This window comes from Ursus maritimus, unplaced genomic scaffold (assembly GCF_017311325.1).
Source record: "Ursus maritimus isolate PB19 unplaced genomic scaffold, ASM1731132v1 scaffold_21, whole genome shotgun sequence".
Lineage (NCBI taxonomy): Eukaryota > Metazoa > Chordata > Mammalia > Carnivora > Ursidae > Ursus > Ursus maritimus.
This window is the reverse complement of record NW_024424564.1, coordinates 33454680-33472084: the sequence shown is the minus strand read 5'-3', so window position 1 is coordinate 33472084 and position 17405 is coordinate 33454680. Positions and strand designations below refer to the sequence as shown.

Here is a 17405-nt window from a genome sequence, read left to right as displayed (position 1 = left end):
GACTTGTGCTAGCAGGAGGCAGCAGACACGAGAAAATCTCAGGTGACCTTACACCAGAGATAAGCCCACACCATTACTGTTTTCCTCAACTAGAAGATAATTTAAATTCAGTTTTGCTATGCAAATAATCAATGAAAATCCTTTGAAAACCAACAATACAGCGACCTATCACCTAGAATTTTAAAATATCTTTAAAGTGGCAAGAGAATATCGCAAAGTTTTCAGAAGCTTTGGACTCTCGAATCTTTATACATTCAGTTGCTTCAAAGCTAGAAAGAGATCCCAAAGAAAACAGTGCTACCACTCTCAAAGATCAGATCTTCAAAACAGTCAGTTAAAAGTCCTGCAATCTGGGGCGCCTGGGTGGCACAGCGGTTAAGCATCTGACTTCGGCTCAGGGCGTGATCCCGGCGGTCTGGGATCGAGCCCCACATCAGGCTCTTCTGCTATGAGCCTGCTTCTTCCTCTCCCACTCCCCCTGCTTGTGTTCCCTCTCTCGCTGGCTGTCTCTATCTCTGTCAAATAAATAAAATCTTTAAAAAAAAAAAAAAAGTCCTGCAATCTAAAAGTCCTCATTTGTAAAATGAGAATAACATACATCTCACAAGTGAGTAGCAAAGATTAAACTAGAAAATGTAATATAAAGCAATAATCACAGTGCTCGAAACACAGGAAATGGTAGTAAGGATTCTACAAAGGTAATAACCTCTGCCTAGAATGCTCTCCAAATCCTCTCACCACCTATAGTCACGCCAGTGGCAACAGGATGGTCTCTGCAATGAATAATGCTGACATAATTATACACCTGTATGAAAAGCTGAACCCTATATCTCACAACTTACACAAAAATTAATTTGAAATAGATGATAATAGACATAAATGGGAAAGGTAAAACAACAAGCTTTATCTAAAAGAAAACAAAGGACACTATTTTTAAGACCTTGGGGCAAGCAAGATTTTTTTCAAGAGGACACAAAAAGCAGCATCTATAAATGAAAGTAATATACTAGACAAGATTTCATTAAATTTAAGAACTTCTGTTCATTTTTTAGAAAGGCATTAGAGTTAAAAGGCTAGCTGTAGACTAAAAGAAGATATATGCAGCATGCATATCCAAAGAATTACTCCATCTGGTATATATAATAAACTATAAATCTATCAGAAAAAACACATGTAACAAAATACAAGAAGGAACAGACCTGGAACTTCTTCACAAAAGAAGGCAAATGAAAATACACTCAACTCATCCACATGCAGAAATGCAAATTAAAACCACAACGAGATACCACTACACAACCATCAGAACTGTTATAACTAATAAGATAAATGATACTTGGTATTAGCAAAAATGTGGAGCAGCTGAATCTCCCAAACATAGCTGGGAGAAGTGTAAACTGGCACAAGCACTTTAGAAAACGTTTGGCATTTTTTTAATAAAGTAAAGCATGATGCCTACACTAAGACCTAAGCAAGGTCTTAGATGCTAAGCAAGTCCATTTCTGAGTATTTACTCAAGACAAATGAAAACATATGTCCACAAAAAGACGTACACAAAGAATATTCACAGAAGCTTTATTGTAATAGATAAAAACTAGAAACAACGCAAATGTCCATCAACAAACTGTGACATATTCATATAATGGAAAATGACACAGTAGTAAAACAGTATGAACTTCTATTCCATGCAACAAAGCAGACAGTGAAGACTAGAAGAAACCAGACACATCCAATTCTTTTAAGAAATATGAGGTAGTGCCTGGGATGGGTTAAGAGAGAGTCCCCCGGTATGCCAGAAATGTTCTATACCTCGTCCTATGCCTTCTATACCTATACCAGAGATGTTCTACACTTTCTGGTAGTTACACAGGTGCATGCATATATAAAAATTCATCAAACTATATACTTAAGATGTATGCACCTTATTATTTAAATTATATCTCAATTTTAGAAATTTAAATACTTTGCACATAATAAAGCCAAGAGCAATAACTAAACCTAATGTTTTCAGAACTATTCCTTCATGTCTAGTTTTAATTAAAAAAAAAAAACTTTCCAGCAAGATACAATAAAAACTGAAATATAAGAATACACACGGTAGATATCTAACCTAACTTTTATGTGACTAAAAAGTCAGCCCAGAACTTTTAATCTAAACGTGTCATGCTTCCAATATATCAAAAATCTTTTAAAAAAACAGGAAAGGAAGAAAGAAAATTAATTTCCTTAAAAAGTAAGACATGTGAAAACTAGATAAGCTTTTTTCACAATAGTTCAATGTCTATGCACCTAGGCTTTATGTCTCATTATCAAAATACAAATAACCAAAAAAAGAATGACAAAAACAAAATATTACTTCCTGCTTTTATGACAATATTAAATATGTTCTCTGTGGCCAATCACTTACCCACATCCATAAAATGCAGAAAGTGAAATTACCTGTAAAGGCTTTCTTTCAGTTCAAGGCTTCTAGGATTCTGACATTCAACTAATCAAAAACTCTGATTAGCTCCTCAAATGCCTTCCAAAATAAAAGCTGAATCTTTGGTCTGGCATTCAAAGTTCCACATTAACACTACGCTCATACTTACCTTCCTAATCTTTTTTCACATTGGCCCTATATAAAAACCTATGCGCCTTCCTTAGTCCTTGTGATTTCCTACATATAAAATATCCTTCTCCCAAAGTTCTGTATTAGCCTATTAAGATCTTTGTTATCTCTAAATCCATTCACGTATTTAGTAAGGCTCTTTTCCATATAAAGTACAAAGCTAGACACAATGGTTGAGGACAAAGAAATAAGACATGGTTCCAACCGTAAAGTGGGGATGTAAAGAGCTAACCCTAATATAAATCAGAATCAAGTAATTAGCAAAGAAGCCAATTTATACTGTAGTAAAAACAAAACAAAATAAAACTCATTTAAGCATTAGACACAGATGAAATCCTCCCTCCTTCGATTTTCCTTATTTTATTCCCAGATAGTTGTCTCTCACTGCTCTAAATCAAGATAAGATTGTTTTGTATCAATCATCTATAATATCATTTTTGTTTATCTCTTTTATTCCCCCAATACATAAGAAACTTGAGAAGTCTTTTTTCTGTATTTTTAATACCCATTAAATTTTCCTTAAACACTAAATACATACTATTCAAATCATGATTTCAAAAACTGCTTTTCAAAAATGAAGAGCTCCCATATTTTATCTAATAATAGTTAAGGACAAAGTGATTTTAATAAAAAGTAAGGATTAAAAGAGATTGCACCTCACTGGAAATTTCTGTAAAGAATTTCACAGAAAGCTGGCCAAGACAGATTTCTTGAGTAACTGAATTTATTCTTTGACAAATTTTAGAGATGAATATTTTATAAACAAAAAAATTACTTGACTAATTTTCCTTCATAAAGTTTCCCTCACTACTCCTGTATTAACCTTAAAGTACATAAATTAGCTTTAGTACTTTGACTATTATACACTTACACAAAAATGAAAGCTCAATTAACCCTGTGCTTAAACATACCCAACCATCCATGTCCACCAAACAGCATTTATGAACAGAAGTATCTGTCTTGTAGCTGACATAGTTTGAGCTACGTAACTGTGATGTCATAGCAAGATTAATATCCATATTTCATATTTAACCTACCCAACAACTGTTTATATTTTATCATACAGTTATATTCTAGGAGCATGTGACTATTCAATGGCATAACTGAACTCATGCAGGCAACATAATCCAGTATGAATTACCTTGTTATTTGAACATTTTTAAATAATACCATTAAAAAACAGCTAGCTCTAAGTTTTTTAAGCAAGCTAAATGCAAATTTAAAATACTTAATTCTGAAAATTTAAAATTCACGGTCTTATGTAAGATAATTCAAAATCTACCTTATGAACTCTGATTTGAATAAATGCATACTGTACCTGGTTACTGCCATGGCCAAAGGGAGTACTAGATAAGTTAGTGGTTACACTGTGCAAAATAATTTCACCACTGAGAGATCCAGAAGCAATGTAGCAATCATTCCAATTATATGTGACAGAAGTTACTTCATCTTTATGATCCTGAAAGAAAGAAATGAAAGTAAGTACACTGGCCACATAACCCTCACACCACACATTTTCATGTTTTTGTAAATTTCATTTTTTTATAATTATTATGTGTTTGTGAATTTAATATCTGCTTTAACATTTTCTTCAAATAACCTAAAAAAAATTACTCAAATGAGTAGGAAACTATTTGATCAACACCAAGTCTTCTCAGGGAACAGAGACTTAGTTTTTTAACTGTAACAATGATCAGGCACTCTGAAACAAGAGACAAAAAGAAACATGATTTTCTAGATGGCATTATGTCTACCTTCCACTGACAAGTAACATTTACTGCAAGTTGACTATTATGAGAGTCCCTGGCCTTGAGAGTTATCACCATTCAATGGAGAAGACGGGACATTTAAATTAACATGAAAATGGCAGAAGGAACATTAGATGAGTAGTAGAGGCAAAGTGTCCTAGGAAAGAGAAAGAGGCGTGACTGTGACCTGAGTTGACAGAAGCTGTGAGGAAGACATAAAACTTGGGTTCGACCTTAAAGAAAAAATAAACGGTAAGTAGGGGAAGGGGGAAGAAACCAGACACACATAAATAGAAGAGAGCAAAAACAAAAGCCCCAAAGCCAGAACAAGTAGGGCATGGCTGAGAGACGACAGCAGCTGTTTCCATTTGCTGGGAACATTATGAATTCTTATTAATCCTTAGAAGAATCCTGGGAGGTAAGGTCACTTTTCTCATTTTATGGATGAATTCACTACGTGAGGCACAGAAAGGTTAAGAAATCTGTGCAAGCTCACATAACTACTAAGTGGTAGATCCAAGATTCAATTCCAGGTCAAAGCCCAAAGCCTATTTCCCTCTCTATACTAAGCTGTCTCCCAATCCGAAGGGGAATCCACTTTGAGGAAACAAAAACGGTTTTAAACAAACTGGGTTCACAAGCACTATATTTTCCAACAACAAATTAGAGATATCTAGCAGGAGCATAGGAAAGTGATCAGGGTTAGAAGTATAGTTTTTAAGTTTGCTGTTGTATCATAATAATATAAATAAACTAACTTTTGTACCTAATAACTAATGTAATATCAAGAATAGTAGCTAGAATATTCCACTTATAATCCAATGTTTCAAATGGTCCTTTAAGCATGTCTGAAGGTATCTCTACACTTTCTTTCCTAAATCAAAGAAACAATTGCTATCCTGAGGGAAAAAAATGTCTGATGAGAAGAACAAAGAGAGTGGACATTTAGTGCACTGATCCCACTTGGAAAATTACAAACATGGGGTCAATACAATTTCTATAACTTTATAAAGAAGCACGTGTCTTCCTTATTTTAACTGTGGAAAATAAGTCATTCAGTAAATATTCAGTAAGCACCTACCAAGTGCCAGAAATTGTGTTTCCAGGGAGAGCACCGCAGAGAAGAGACCCAAAGGTGAAAGATTAGATTTCCCACTATCACAATTAGTCAGTCAAATACTTGTTAACCGAATGAATAAAGAAATGAAGTACTCTAAGAGTTGCAAACAATGAGAAGAGACAAAACCATCTGGAGTAAGTGGGAAAACCGAGGATGGAAAAGTAAGTAGCGTTTTGCTGCAGGAGTTACGGGGTAGTGATGCTCCTAAATGAATGACAACATGTGACAGAAGTAGCCACAGACTTCTAATCTCTTCTCAATTCTGCAGAATAATCTCTTCCATAGTAGGCACACCTCTCTAAATAGCTTTAATTCAATTTCATAACTTGAAAAATTAAGCAACGGATAATATCTCAGTTTGCATCTCCTCTTTGTCATTACTAGTTGTCTGACACTGAACAAGTTCTGTAACATCCCTGAGCCGGAGTTCCTCCACAGGTTCACAGGAATAGTACTACCTGCTCTGCAGAATTCTTATGACACAAAGAATAAACATATGTTAAGCACAGTGGCTGGCGTATCAAAGAACTCAATAAAAGTTAACTATTCTCATTATTGGCAGCTCTTCAATTTTCCTTAAGACTCTTCAAAGTTTAGCTAATATCTAAAATAATGAACTTCCAAAAAGTAATAATTTAAGCAGCAATTACAGGATTATATTTCTGTTTAAAAGAAAATCATTCCTCTATATACAATTTCTCCAGTAAGAATTAACCCAATGACATTTGACATTAACAAAATGATAATGTGTCTAGCATTTGCTTCAAAATAATCTGAGGGTGAGATTATATAGTAATCTGATTAGAGAGTAGATAGGGGCACATACAAAATAATACTGGCCATGAGTTGATCATCATCAAAGTCAGATGAATGCATGTGTATTAATATGTTTAGAATTTTTCATATTAAAAGTTTTTTAAAGACATATGAAAATGAAAAATAACTTTAAAGATGAGTTTCCAAATATTAAAAGTACATAATAGTGAAAAGCAGGATTCCAAAAACATAACCCAGAAGCTTTCATGTGACAAATATGTTTATTTTCTAAAACTACAAAAAGCTAGTTATTTAAAGAAACACTAACTGTAAATAGTAAATTATTTTAGAAAATATTTCATTACCAAGATGAAAACACATACACACAAAAATAACACAAACAGCCACAACGATATACATTAGAGAATTAAGAAGTCAAATCCCCCACTTTGATTAGTAGGTCAATTACAGCCATCCCAAAACCACTCTCATTTTTTTCAGAAACTTAAAAAAAGATTTATGATGACAACTCACTACTTTAGAAAAAATGAAGTGGTTCACTGAAAAAAGAGTGGAACTAAGTGAAAATAATAAAGGAAAAGTTTTAAACACCAACAATGTGCTTTAGTGATATACATGGAGGTAAAAATAGACCAAAAAAAAAAAAATTCTGACTTAAATAGCATCTTTATTTCCCCTAACAAATCTCACTTCAGTTCTGAAGCATCTTATTTTATCATCAAAGCTCAAGATTAAAAGTTTGGTAAATACTCTAAACATCATAAGATACTCATTACTATAAGGATTTTAAAAAAACAAGTTGCTTACCTTAAGAGATCGATGAACTCTTTTTGATTTTAAATCCCAAATATTAACAGTGTGATTTAGGCCTCCACTTACCAAATACATAGATGTGGAATTTAAACTGACACATGTCTGCTTTTGCTATTAAAGAAAGAAAAAAAGTTACCTTAACTTAACAGAGCCCAGAGCTAACTTTCAAGCCCCATCCAACACTTAGTAAGCACTTTGTAAACATTTGTTGAATTAAATGCTATAAATATGCTAAGACTTAGATTCACCTCTCATCATCTTCCACAGGCATCCAACAGCTTGAAAGGAGTTCAAAAAGGCTTCAAGGAACTCAAACAGAGTGGTTTTCTCCTCCACAGAACAGTGGGGACAGAGGAAGCTTAGGGAATACCAGCAAGTCTTGGCCTCCCATCCTGGCTTACTTGCCCTTAATATTGCCCAGTAGTAAAAGCTACTCTTGCACTTTCACAGAATATCTTGAATTAGAATCAACTCACAGATCAGAAAACACTAAATGTAAAAGAGACTTTACAGAATGTCTAGACCCCTTCTTTTACAGATGGGGAAAGTTCATAAAGAGGACAAGATACTAGCCCAAAGTGTCACAACAAAGTCTCCCCCAAAGGAGCCCAAGTCTGAACATCAGGTCATCAGAACCTGACTCTACACTCTTCCTCACATCTGTAAAGGCACCATCCACTCAGTTTCTCAAGATGAAAGTCCAGAATTACCCTTGATTCCACTTCTCCTTCCCTGCCATCTACCGTAAGTTCTCTAAACACCCAACGCTAACATAAACCCCAGAGGGGCTCCCCTTTATCTACTGCTGCTACCAACACACTAATCCGACCCCTACAGAATCACGATAACAACAGCCTCCTAACTGGCTGTCCCACTTCCAACCCTACTCCCCTACACTCCATGCTCCACAAGTAGGATGACCTTTAAAACATGCAAAACAGATCATGACTCTGATTTAAAAAATTTTGATGGCTTCCAATCAGCCCTAGAATAAATCCCAAACTCATTAACCTGGCTTTCAAACCCTTCCTACCTCATCTCTCACCATTTTTCTCCTCACTCACTAATTCTCCAGCCACACTGGCCTTCTTCCGTTCCGTAAACATGTCAGCCCTGTATTTGCCTTGGGGCTCCTATACAACTATTCTTGCCTGGAAACCTGAATTCCCTGAACACTAGCGGAATGACTTCTTCTGGTCGATAGACAGCAACTTCAATGCCACCCCTTCTGGAGACCACCCCCGGCCACCTAATATAACTTGCTATCTCAATATCTTATTTTAGTTCTCTGTGTAGCAACTTCATCACTATCTGGGTATTCTGTTTAGTAGCATACCGTCTATCTTCCACCAGAATATAAGTCTCATTAGTGCAAAGACCATATCCATGCTCAATAAAAATTTATGGAATAAATGGCTAAAAATACAGAGGTTTACAAGTTTTTCCAACAATAAGTATGTGTGAGTGTCATCTATCTGGAGGCACCATCAGTAACTATGCTACACAGTAAAACACAATGTTGCATGTTTTTTCTCTTATTTAACCTTCAGATACACTCTGTAATTACATGAATTGTTCTCACCTCTAGTTGAATGCAATGGGGGGGAAAAGAGAGAAATGAATTCAAAGGGGAACATTTTATGACTTAACTAAAAGTGAAAGGCAAACTATGAAGGTTTAGGCAAGTCATCTCATCTTTCTATGCCTACATTTCTTCATCTGAGAAGTGAAAAATGAGGACTAGATCTATTGCTCTTACCTCGAGAGTCCATGCATCTGAAAACATCCTATGCTCAAAAGACCACTTTTTAAAAAATGTTTAATTCCAGTATAATTAACATACAGTGTTATATTAGTTCCAGGTGTACAGTACAGTGATTGAACAATTCTATCCATTACTTCATGTTCATCACAATGAACTGTCCTGTCAAGCCCCTAGGATAGCACTGGATTCTTATAAGAAACCTTTCCCTCTCCCCGAGGTTTCTTCCAGCTCTGAAATTCTGACCAAGAGTCAAAATTACTAACACACATAAAAATAACAGGAACACATTACATCAATGTTTCAGTATAATTGCTACAATTCCCTTACAGACACAATTCTAGGAACTGACTTTGGTCTAAACAGACTGTTATAATTTAGAATCTGGGCGCGCCTGGGTGGCTCAGTTGGTTGAGCGTCTGCCTTTGGCTCAGGTCATGATCTCCAGGTCCTGGAACCGAGCCCCACATCAGGCTCCCTGCTCGGTGCAGAATCTGCTTCTCCCTCTGCCCCTCCACCCACACACCTCTCACCCCACTCGTGCTTTCTCTTCTACCCATGCTCTCTCTCTCAAATAAATAAATAAAATCTTAAAAAAAAAAAAAAAGAATCTGGTTATCACTGCAAATCAGGACAGTTTGCTATGAGCTATCAAAAAAACCGTTAAGGAAAATAAATAAGAATGGTGTCCATCAAAGATCAATATAGTAGTATTCTAATCATCAAAAACAATTCAAATTATTGAGGACTCAGAACAAAACCTATGTTTTTAACTGGCCTACCCTGATGATAGAAGATATTTTTTTATGTTGATGTATTATTAATGTAGCTACTGAACTTAAATAATTAATGAAAATTGTGTGCTTATTATAGGAATCCTGTACCCTAAAACACAAGCAATGGGTGAAGTTTTTAAAATCTAAAAATAAAATCTGGCCAAATGTCTAGATTACACAGTAGCCTAAGATATTCATTATAATACTGTTAATATCAATTTGTCTACTCTAAAGAGCTAAAATGAAAATCAAAGAAAATAAATATAAACTTAGAGTTCTGCTATAAAAAGTGTTAAAGTAAGTAAGATAGAATCTTATTTCCCCAAGTCGTAATGGTCTCATATCTCAAATGGCACATGAGTAATAGAATTTGGATCCTACAAAGCAAAGGTGATCAACAAACTAATATGTTATGAGAAATTACTAACAAAGGCTAAAGAACCAATGTGTGCAAAATATTCTTTAAAGCAAATTAAATTAGAGCAGATTCAAATTATAAGTAATGACCTTACTTTCATCCACCTGCATACTTTTTTTTAAATTAAAGATCTTATTTATTTGGGAGAGAGAAAGAGACAGAGAGGGAAGGAGAGAGAGCACAAGAGAGGGAAAGGGCAGAGGGAGAGGGAGAAGCAGACTCCCTGATGAGCATGGGGCTCCACGAAGGGCTCCTTCCCAGGACCCTGAAATTATGACTGAGACAAAGGCAGACACTTAAATCAACTGAGCCACCCAGTGGCTTTTTTTTTTTTTTTTTTTAAGATTTTATTTATTTGACAGAGAGACAGCCAGCGAGAGAAGGAACACAAGCAGGGGGAGTGGGAGAGGAAGAAGCAGGCTCCCAGCAGAGGAGCCTGATGTGGGGCTCGATCCCAGGACTCCGGAATCACGCCCTGAGCCGAAGGCAAACGCTTAATGACTGAGCCACCCAGGCGCCTCTCTGATGCGATTTCTTAATCGTAGGAAAGAGAACTAACTATAAGAACTGATGTGGAATATTCACAAAATCCTTAGAATTGTGTCACATTTGTGAATATCATCTGCTATTTTCATAATTTAACAATAACAACAATAATTACAAAGTTCCCAAACTGTTCTAAGGCATAATGCATAGAAGGAGCACAATATATCTTGTAGTGGAAGTGAAAATCGAAATTGTTTTGATATTGATATTTAATTCAATAAATGCTTGTTGACACCTTTGGCAGTACCTAAAGATCCAAAAATAACTAAGATGTCTGCCTGCTCTTTGAAGAGCACAGTTTACCTTTTATCAACCAAGGATGCTCTCTGCCTCAGTTTTACTTAACTGAGTTTGAATAGGCAGTGTGTCTCAAATTCTGTATCTACCCTTAGCAGACATTCTCTGCCCTAGCCTCTAGCATCTGCGGGCTAGATTTGAAGTTTGTGTCAATCCCACCTACCTTTAGGAAAGGATGGATAGAAATCAAAAGTCCTTTTTAAATTAGATGAGTTCATATTCCATTGGCCTTCTGTGTTCTTTCTACGTGAGCTACCTTACCTATTCCAGTGTGTAAAATCACAATTCATAATGGTTTAGGGGCCTGCTACCAGCTACTTGTACCTTCTTAAATATTTTTTTAAAAAAATAGCTTTCAAGGAGTCTGTGTGACTAACTTGAGGACATCATCATTACCCTGAATCAGAGGGATTAACATATAAAACAAAAGGATGAGAAAACATTACGCAGTGAGAACTTTATTTAAATGCTCTAGGACCACAGCTCAGTTTGACAAAGCCATCCTGTTCCAGAAGAGCTTGGGTAGATTCAGGCAGGCCCCTCAGTAACTAGAAGGACAGAAGCTAAACATAGGGGTCTTTAGCTGATGGTCCTGAACTCAACGTAAGTAAGGACAGGACTACATCGTTAGGACTCTAATCGTCAAATGAACCTGGTGACCGAGGCAGGACTTGGGCTTTAAAAAGGCAGCAATACCAGGGAATCTTCCACAGAGAGATGGAAAAAGCAAGTGACTAGCTGACAGAAGCTAAGTCCCTGACTGGTCCCCTAGGATCCACTATTATTTTACCTGAAGATGTTTCAGTGCCTATCTCCTCTTTAAGTGCTACTGTATTATTTTGAGTTTCAGTTAAGAATAATACTTTTAAACATCTTTATATTTAGTTGCAAGAACCATAAGAAGCAGTTACCACCCAAGTAGAACTAACATTTTTTTGAAGTTTTTTTTTAAAAATCACTTACCCCTTCACCAAGCTCGAAAAGTAGAAAAGGTTTATTTTTGTAATGTGAAACAACAATTTTGTCGCCACTGGAAGATGCTGTCACTAGAAAGTTATCTAAATGAAGAGTTATGGAGCATCAAACAATCCAAGAGCATCTCTAGCACTAGACTATTACTGCAAGAATTGTGATGATAAAAGGAAGTGCACTACCCTAAGAAGACAAGCAAATGAATATAGCTTATACATCAGCTTTCAAAAATGGCTCAGGTTACTAATTACTAAGACTAAGTCTCTTTACTACTACCGCAGGGAAGAACTATCCTCTCTGGCTCTGCTATTACTTGAAAGCTATTTTACCAAAGTGAAATACTACTCCATTTTCAAAGAATAGGCCAGAAGGTCTAATTTTATCCTTCAAGAATGAGATCATGATAAAAGCAACATCAGCAAATATCAATCAGCCTTTTCATCTATAAACACTACTCAAGATATTTATTAACACAGTGCTTGGTACCAATTTAAGCTAGGAAGCAAATATCCACATTAGTCTCCTGTTCATCCATTAAAAATATAAAGCCTGATATATTCTTAGAACTAAAATTTTTATGATAGAATGTTTCAATTTTAAATAAATTAAGAATAAATATTACAGTAAATGTAGCAAACATAAATAAATGTGGTTAAATAGCAACTATTTATGCTGTGGAAGTTTTATTTTAAATTAAGTTAAATTTATTAAAACTTAATTTAAAATTATTTAATTATTTTAAAATTTAACTTGATTTAAAATTATATTACCTTGTTTTACAGAAATTATAAGATCAGTAAACACAAAACACTGTAAATTAATTTTTTTTAATTAAAAAGATTAAATACAACATAATCAAAAATAAGAGCCTAATTTTGAGAATCGTAATGAATTAAAATATCAGAAGTTTAAATCTTTGCTTTTTAAGAAGCAAAATCCTAACTGCATTATTTTGGGTGGTTTCTAAAACATTTGTGTATTTCATGAATAGATCATGGATTCTGATTTTATTATGATACATGATTCACACAAAATCATTCCCACCTAGATATGAGGGCACTGAGAAAAATCATTTCCCTTTCGTTGGTTTCATCCTGTTCACTACTACTTTTTCTCCTTAGAATACAAAAAGGATTGAACAAAGATAATATGAGAGGGTAATCTAGTTACTCCTTTTATTTCTCTTGTAGTTTTAGAAATCATGAGAAAGTGAGGAACATTACCTAACAGGGCCAAAAACTAATTTCCCTGGTACCTCACTCTTAATCCTGTTCTTGGAATCCATGCTAAGTGGACCTCAAGTAGCTGAGTCTGGGAAGTCCTTGTTCTTTGGTAACTAACCTCTATGGAAAGATCAAAGCCTCATTAGAAATAAGACTATAAGCAAAAGTTTCCAGTGCATATCTATTTGTACAATAAAACTATATAGAAATAAGACCAGTTTCCAAATGTCATCCCACACTACCTCATAGTCACATCAATTTTGTTGATAGACCATTAAGTGGTTTACCAGGAAATGCCAACTCCTAATAAAACTCCTTGGAATAAAAATAAACCGAAACTAATAAATCTGACCAAGAATTGCTACTTTTCTCTTATACAGTAAGTAACAGGGAGATTAAGCTCTACACATAATAAAAAACTAATAATAGAAAGAAGAAGCCTCACATATTTGTCACTCTCTTTAAAACATTTTTTCCCCCATTACCCATCTGGACAGTCCTTCAAAAATGTACTCCCTTCACCAGGAGTTTGATTAATAGAGCACCAAAGTAATTTATTTTGCTACTTTAACGCAAAATCAAGGAATGATAAAGAGGTAAATTTAATTCAGTAAGAAAATTCATCATTTTTGTTACATATTTGCAAAAATAATTAGGTTGGGCATGAAAACTTCTGTTTTTGTTCATAAATCAGTCATATTTTAAAGCTTTGATATTTTTACTTTCATCAGGGAGCAGAATATTCATAATCTGATATTGATAAGATCAGACATACGTTAAAATGTAATTTGCTAAGTAGTAAGTCTATATGTGTAAGTTATACAAAAGAATGATAACTTCTAGCATACCAAGTTTATAGAACATTTTCATAGTATTTTGTTTACAGCAGTGGTTCTACTGAGAGCTACTGGCTTCTGGTCGGTAAAGGCCAAGAACATTTCTAAACATCCTACAGTGCACACGACAGCCCCTATAACAAAGAATTATCTAGCCCAAAACGTCAATAGTGCAAGGTTGAGAAATTCATCCCCTCATTTATTTTATCCACATTTAGGAGCTTACTAAGACAGGGAGGGTATAAACCAGAAACACAGAAAGCTTGGAAAATTCAATCTAGACAATTTCTCTGAGAAATCAGGCTATTTTCATCACAGAAAGGAAGAAAAATACAGACAGTACATCAGTAAGATAAGGATATTGGGCAATTTTAATTTTTATCTCCTCCCCTAACTTTGCTTCTGCCTTTGAGTTCTGTCTTTCATTTATAGACCAGACCCATAAATGACCAAATGTAGATGCAAAAACTCATTCCAAAACCTTTCAGAAGTTTTCCCACCATTACCTACCTTATTCCATTTGGGTTCAATGACAAACTGTTGATAACAAAACTAATTCCATGGTCTGGATCTAGTAGTTTTTATATATCTATGCATACATACACATTGCATTCATATGATGTACTTTTAAACCCCTATTTCACTTTATCTATCTAGCTTTCATAGCTATGCAAAATATATTTCTTATTATTGGTCACATGCAAAAGTTTCATTGATACTGTTATTTAACCTAACAAAAAGTGGTTATTTAAAAAAAAAAAAAAAAGGATACTATTGCTGCTCCAACACATTGAGCTGATTCCATGTGGTGATGTGTGTGGGCTGAATTTATCCACCAATGTCATAGAAGAAGCATCCCATATTTTAATATCATCTCCGGATGAAGCAAATCTGAGGTTTTCCTGCATGACTGCACCTACAAATAGTTTAAAACAATGTATTTAAAAAACAATCCAGAATAGGCCAAAATGATGAATCTAATCTAAATCAGGTGGCTCTACTTGCCCACCTTCGTTCCACAGACGGTGCTCACACAAAGTAGCTGGAACGATCCTTCTAAAATCACATTCTGTCAGTTGACCCTTCCAATGGCTCTCCATGGCAATTATAATGCAATCCAACCTCCCTGGCGTGCCTCACATGACCTGGCCCCAGTGTAACTGTCCTACCTCTCTTCCCCAAGGCCACCAGACTCACAGGCCTTCTTTCTTGCCTCAAGCTTTCCATTTGCTGCCCCCTCTGCCTGGAATGCTCTTTCCCCAGATTTCCCATGGTCATCTCCTTCACCTCACTCTAGTTTCAGCTCAAATGTCTCCTCCGAAAAGCTTTCCCTGACCACCATGGCTAAAGTAGCCCTATAAAAGTTGCCCGTTACGCAGTTTTTTTTTTTTTCCCACTGCACTTTCTGCTATTTGCAACTCCTACTTGTTCTCATAATAATGTCTGCCTCTCCTGACTTGAACAAAACAAAGATCCTGAGAACAGATTTTTGTCTTGTTTATTATCAGTCTTGAAATGTTCCTAGAACACAGTAGGTGCTCAATAAATAACTGTTGGCTAGAAAAACTTACTAAATCTTTTAAAAATGTATAATAAACTGTAGCATCCCTGAGGGTCAGAATCCAGTGACTCCAGTTTTTCCAAATAACTCCAAAATTAGCAAATACAGCCAAAGGAGATGTCACTAAGTCCCTAGAGCAATACTTGGTCTACGATGCCCTCACTCATTTTGTTTATTCAGAGTATATAATTCCAATACATAATTCTGACAAAGTGATTTGACAAACCACGGCAGTCTAAAAAACAGAAGGCAAGGGAGCTGCTTTAAGCAGATACTTTAAGAGCAGCAAGTAGTAATGCATGACGAGTCAGAAAAAAATGCACAAAAATACACGGAAGAAAGGAAGGGAAAGGAGCCTAGAAATACACCCTCCACACCTTCCTGGTGTGGACAGTGTAAGAGGACAGCACAGTACTAGTGATGTCACAGAGTCCCAAGTCACAAACAAAGCATCACATTTATGTCCAGTAGATCTTATTTCAGAGGCCAAGGTAAAGTTTTAATAAATTACAGGGCCCTTTGATTCTCAAGAGACAAAAAAAAAAAAAAAAAAAAATCTTTTTAATATGCTTATAAAAAGACCAAACTTTTGTTAACTAGAAAAGTCACTTACGTGGTTCATTATGCTTCATTCATTGGATAAATACAGTGTTACCAAAAGCAGTTAGTCATCTGTTGAAATGTGGACATGCAGTGTTTGGATTTGGTGCCTTGACATGTGGTAACATGTGTTGGTTCCCTACTCAAGGTACAATTAAGTGCTGGAAAGGGGATCTCTTAAACCCAGTAAACACAACTGAAAAATGCCTTTACTATAATCTCACACCATTCCTGTGGAGTGTGTAGGGCAGTGTGGAAAGATCACTTAAGTCAGGGCTCAGAAAACAGGAGTTCAAAGAATCTGCCCCAAAGCTAGGTGATGGCGACTTTGGCAGAGTCCCTTAATGTCTGTTTCCTTCTCTTCAAGTGGAGCGGGGAAGGGGACCATCTGCCCACCTACCTCACTCTTCTGAGAACTGAGCACCTTTAAGGGAGAGGCATTACATCAGTCTCTCAAAGAAGGTCCCATCAAAGTGAGCCAGTAGGACACAAGGCGGCAAAAGACAGCCAACCCCGAATTTAGGGACAGCGCCTACAGGGAAAAAAAAAAATAATAATTCACTATAATATTTAGTTTAAACCAAAGTTCTTCAACTTTCATTTACTTGCAGAACTGCTCAACTTGGGTTACCTTATAAAATGCATTCGAGCCGTAGAGGAGAGGTTTACAAAAGGGGAGACGGCCGGTGGAGAAACGGCAAACTTTCCGGGGGACAGCACACCGCCCAGAGCCGCCACCAACCCACCCACCTCAGCTGCCCGGGCCACTTCTCAGGCCGAGCCGATGACTGTCGTAGACGGAGGTGCGCGACTCTGGCCCGCGGCTCCCGGACACTTCCGCGCCAAACTCGCTGCCGCGCCCCTGCCCGACAACTGTCCGTAGTAGCGGACGAGCCGGGGCGCGCGGGGCTCGGGGACCTCCGACCCGCCCCCGGGGCGGCCGGAAGGCGGGCGGGGTTCGGGAGTGTGCAAGGACGCGGCGGGCGACAGCCAGCTGCCCCCCGGCCCTCCGGAACCTCACCTCTCAACCGCGGTACACCGGGGGCCACGGAGCGGCCCGCTCCCGCGCTAGGCTTCCGGCTCCCGCCCGGACTGTTAAACTTCAGCGGCCGGAAGTCCCGCCCGCAAGTGGCGTCAAGGGGTGAGGCACTGCACGGAAGGGGGGCTAGGGTTGGCTGGGCAGGGGCGGGGGCAGGGCCTCCGCGGGGGTCGCTCTCCCACCGCGAGGGCGGGAACTGGGGGCCTCGGCGGTTCCCTCCACGCCCCAGCGACGGCGCTCGGGGCACAGGTAGATGTCCCTTTGTTGTTCATTTGTTCGCCGACTGCCCGCTGTGTGCCAGGCTCTAGG

At 37.1% G+C, this 17405-nt stretch overlaps 1 protein-coding gene across 6 annotated transcripts in view; it reads right to left on the bottom strand.

Moving 5' to 3' along the window:
• The window catches only part of NEDD1 (NEDD1 gamma-tubulin ring complex targeting factor), a 46924-nt gene extending 29778 nt beyond the window's left edge, over positions 1 to 17146 (bottom strand). For 3 of the 6 annotated variants that reach the window (XM_008687727.2, XM_008687729.2, XM_008687728.2), the window contains exons 1-6: positions 16689 to 16825; positions 16458 to 16589; positions 14669 to 14812; positions 11829 to 11923; positions 7061 to 7177; positions 3927 to 4067 (exon numbers count right to left, since the gene is read on the bottom strand). In XM_008687727.2, coding sequence (XP_008685949.1) covers positions 3927 to 4067; positions 7061 to 7177; positions 11829 to 11923; positions 14669 to 14804 — 489 coding nt within the window. In that variant the 5' untranslated portion in view covers positions 14805 to 14812; positions 16458 to 16589; positions 16689 to 16825. Of the gene's footprint in view, positions 1 to 3926; positions 4068 to 7060; positions 7178 to 7314; positions 7417 to 11828; positions 11924 to 14668; positions 14813 to 16457; positions 16590 to 16688; positions 16951 to 17078 lie in introns of those variants that run through there. The other 3 variants (XM_040637347.1, XM_040637346.1, XM_008687730.2) reach the window with 3 other exon arrangements.
• Positions 17147 to 17405: the final 259 nt, after the last annotated feature.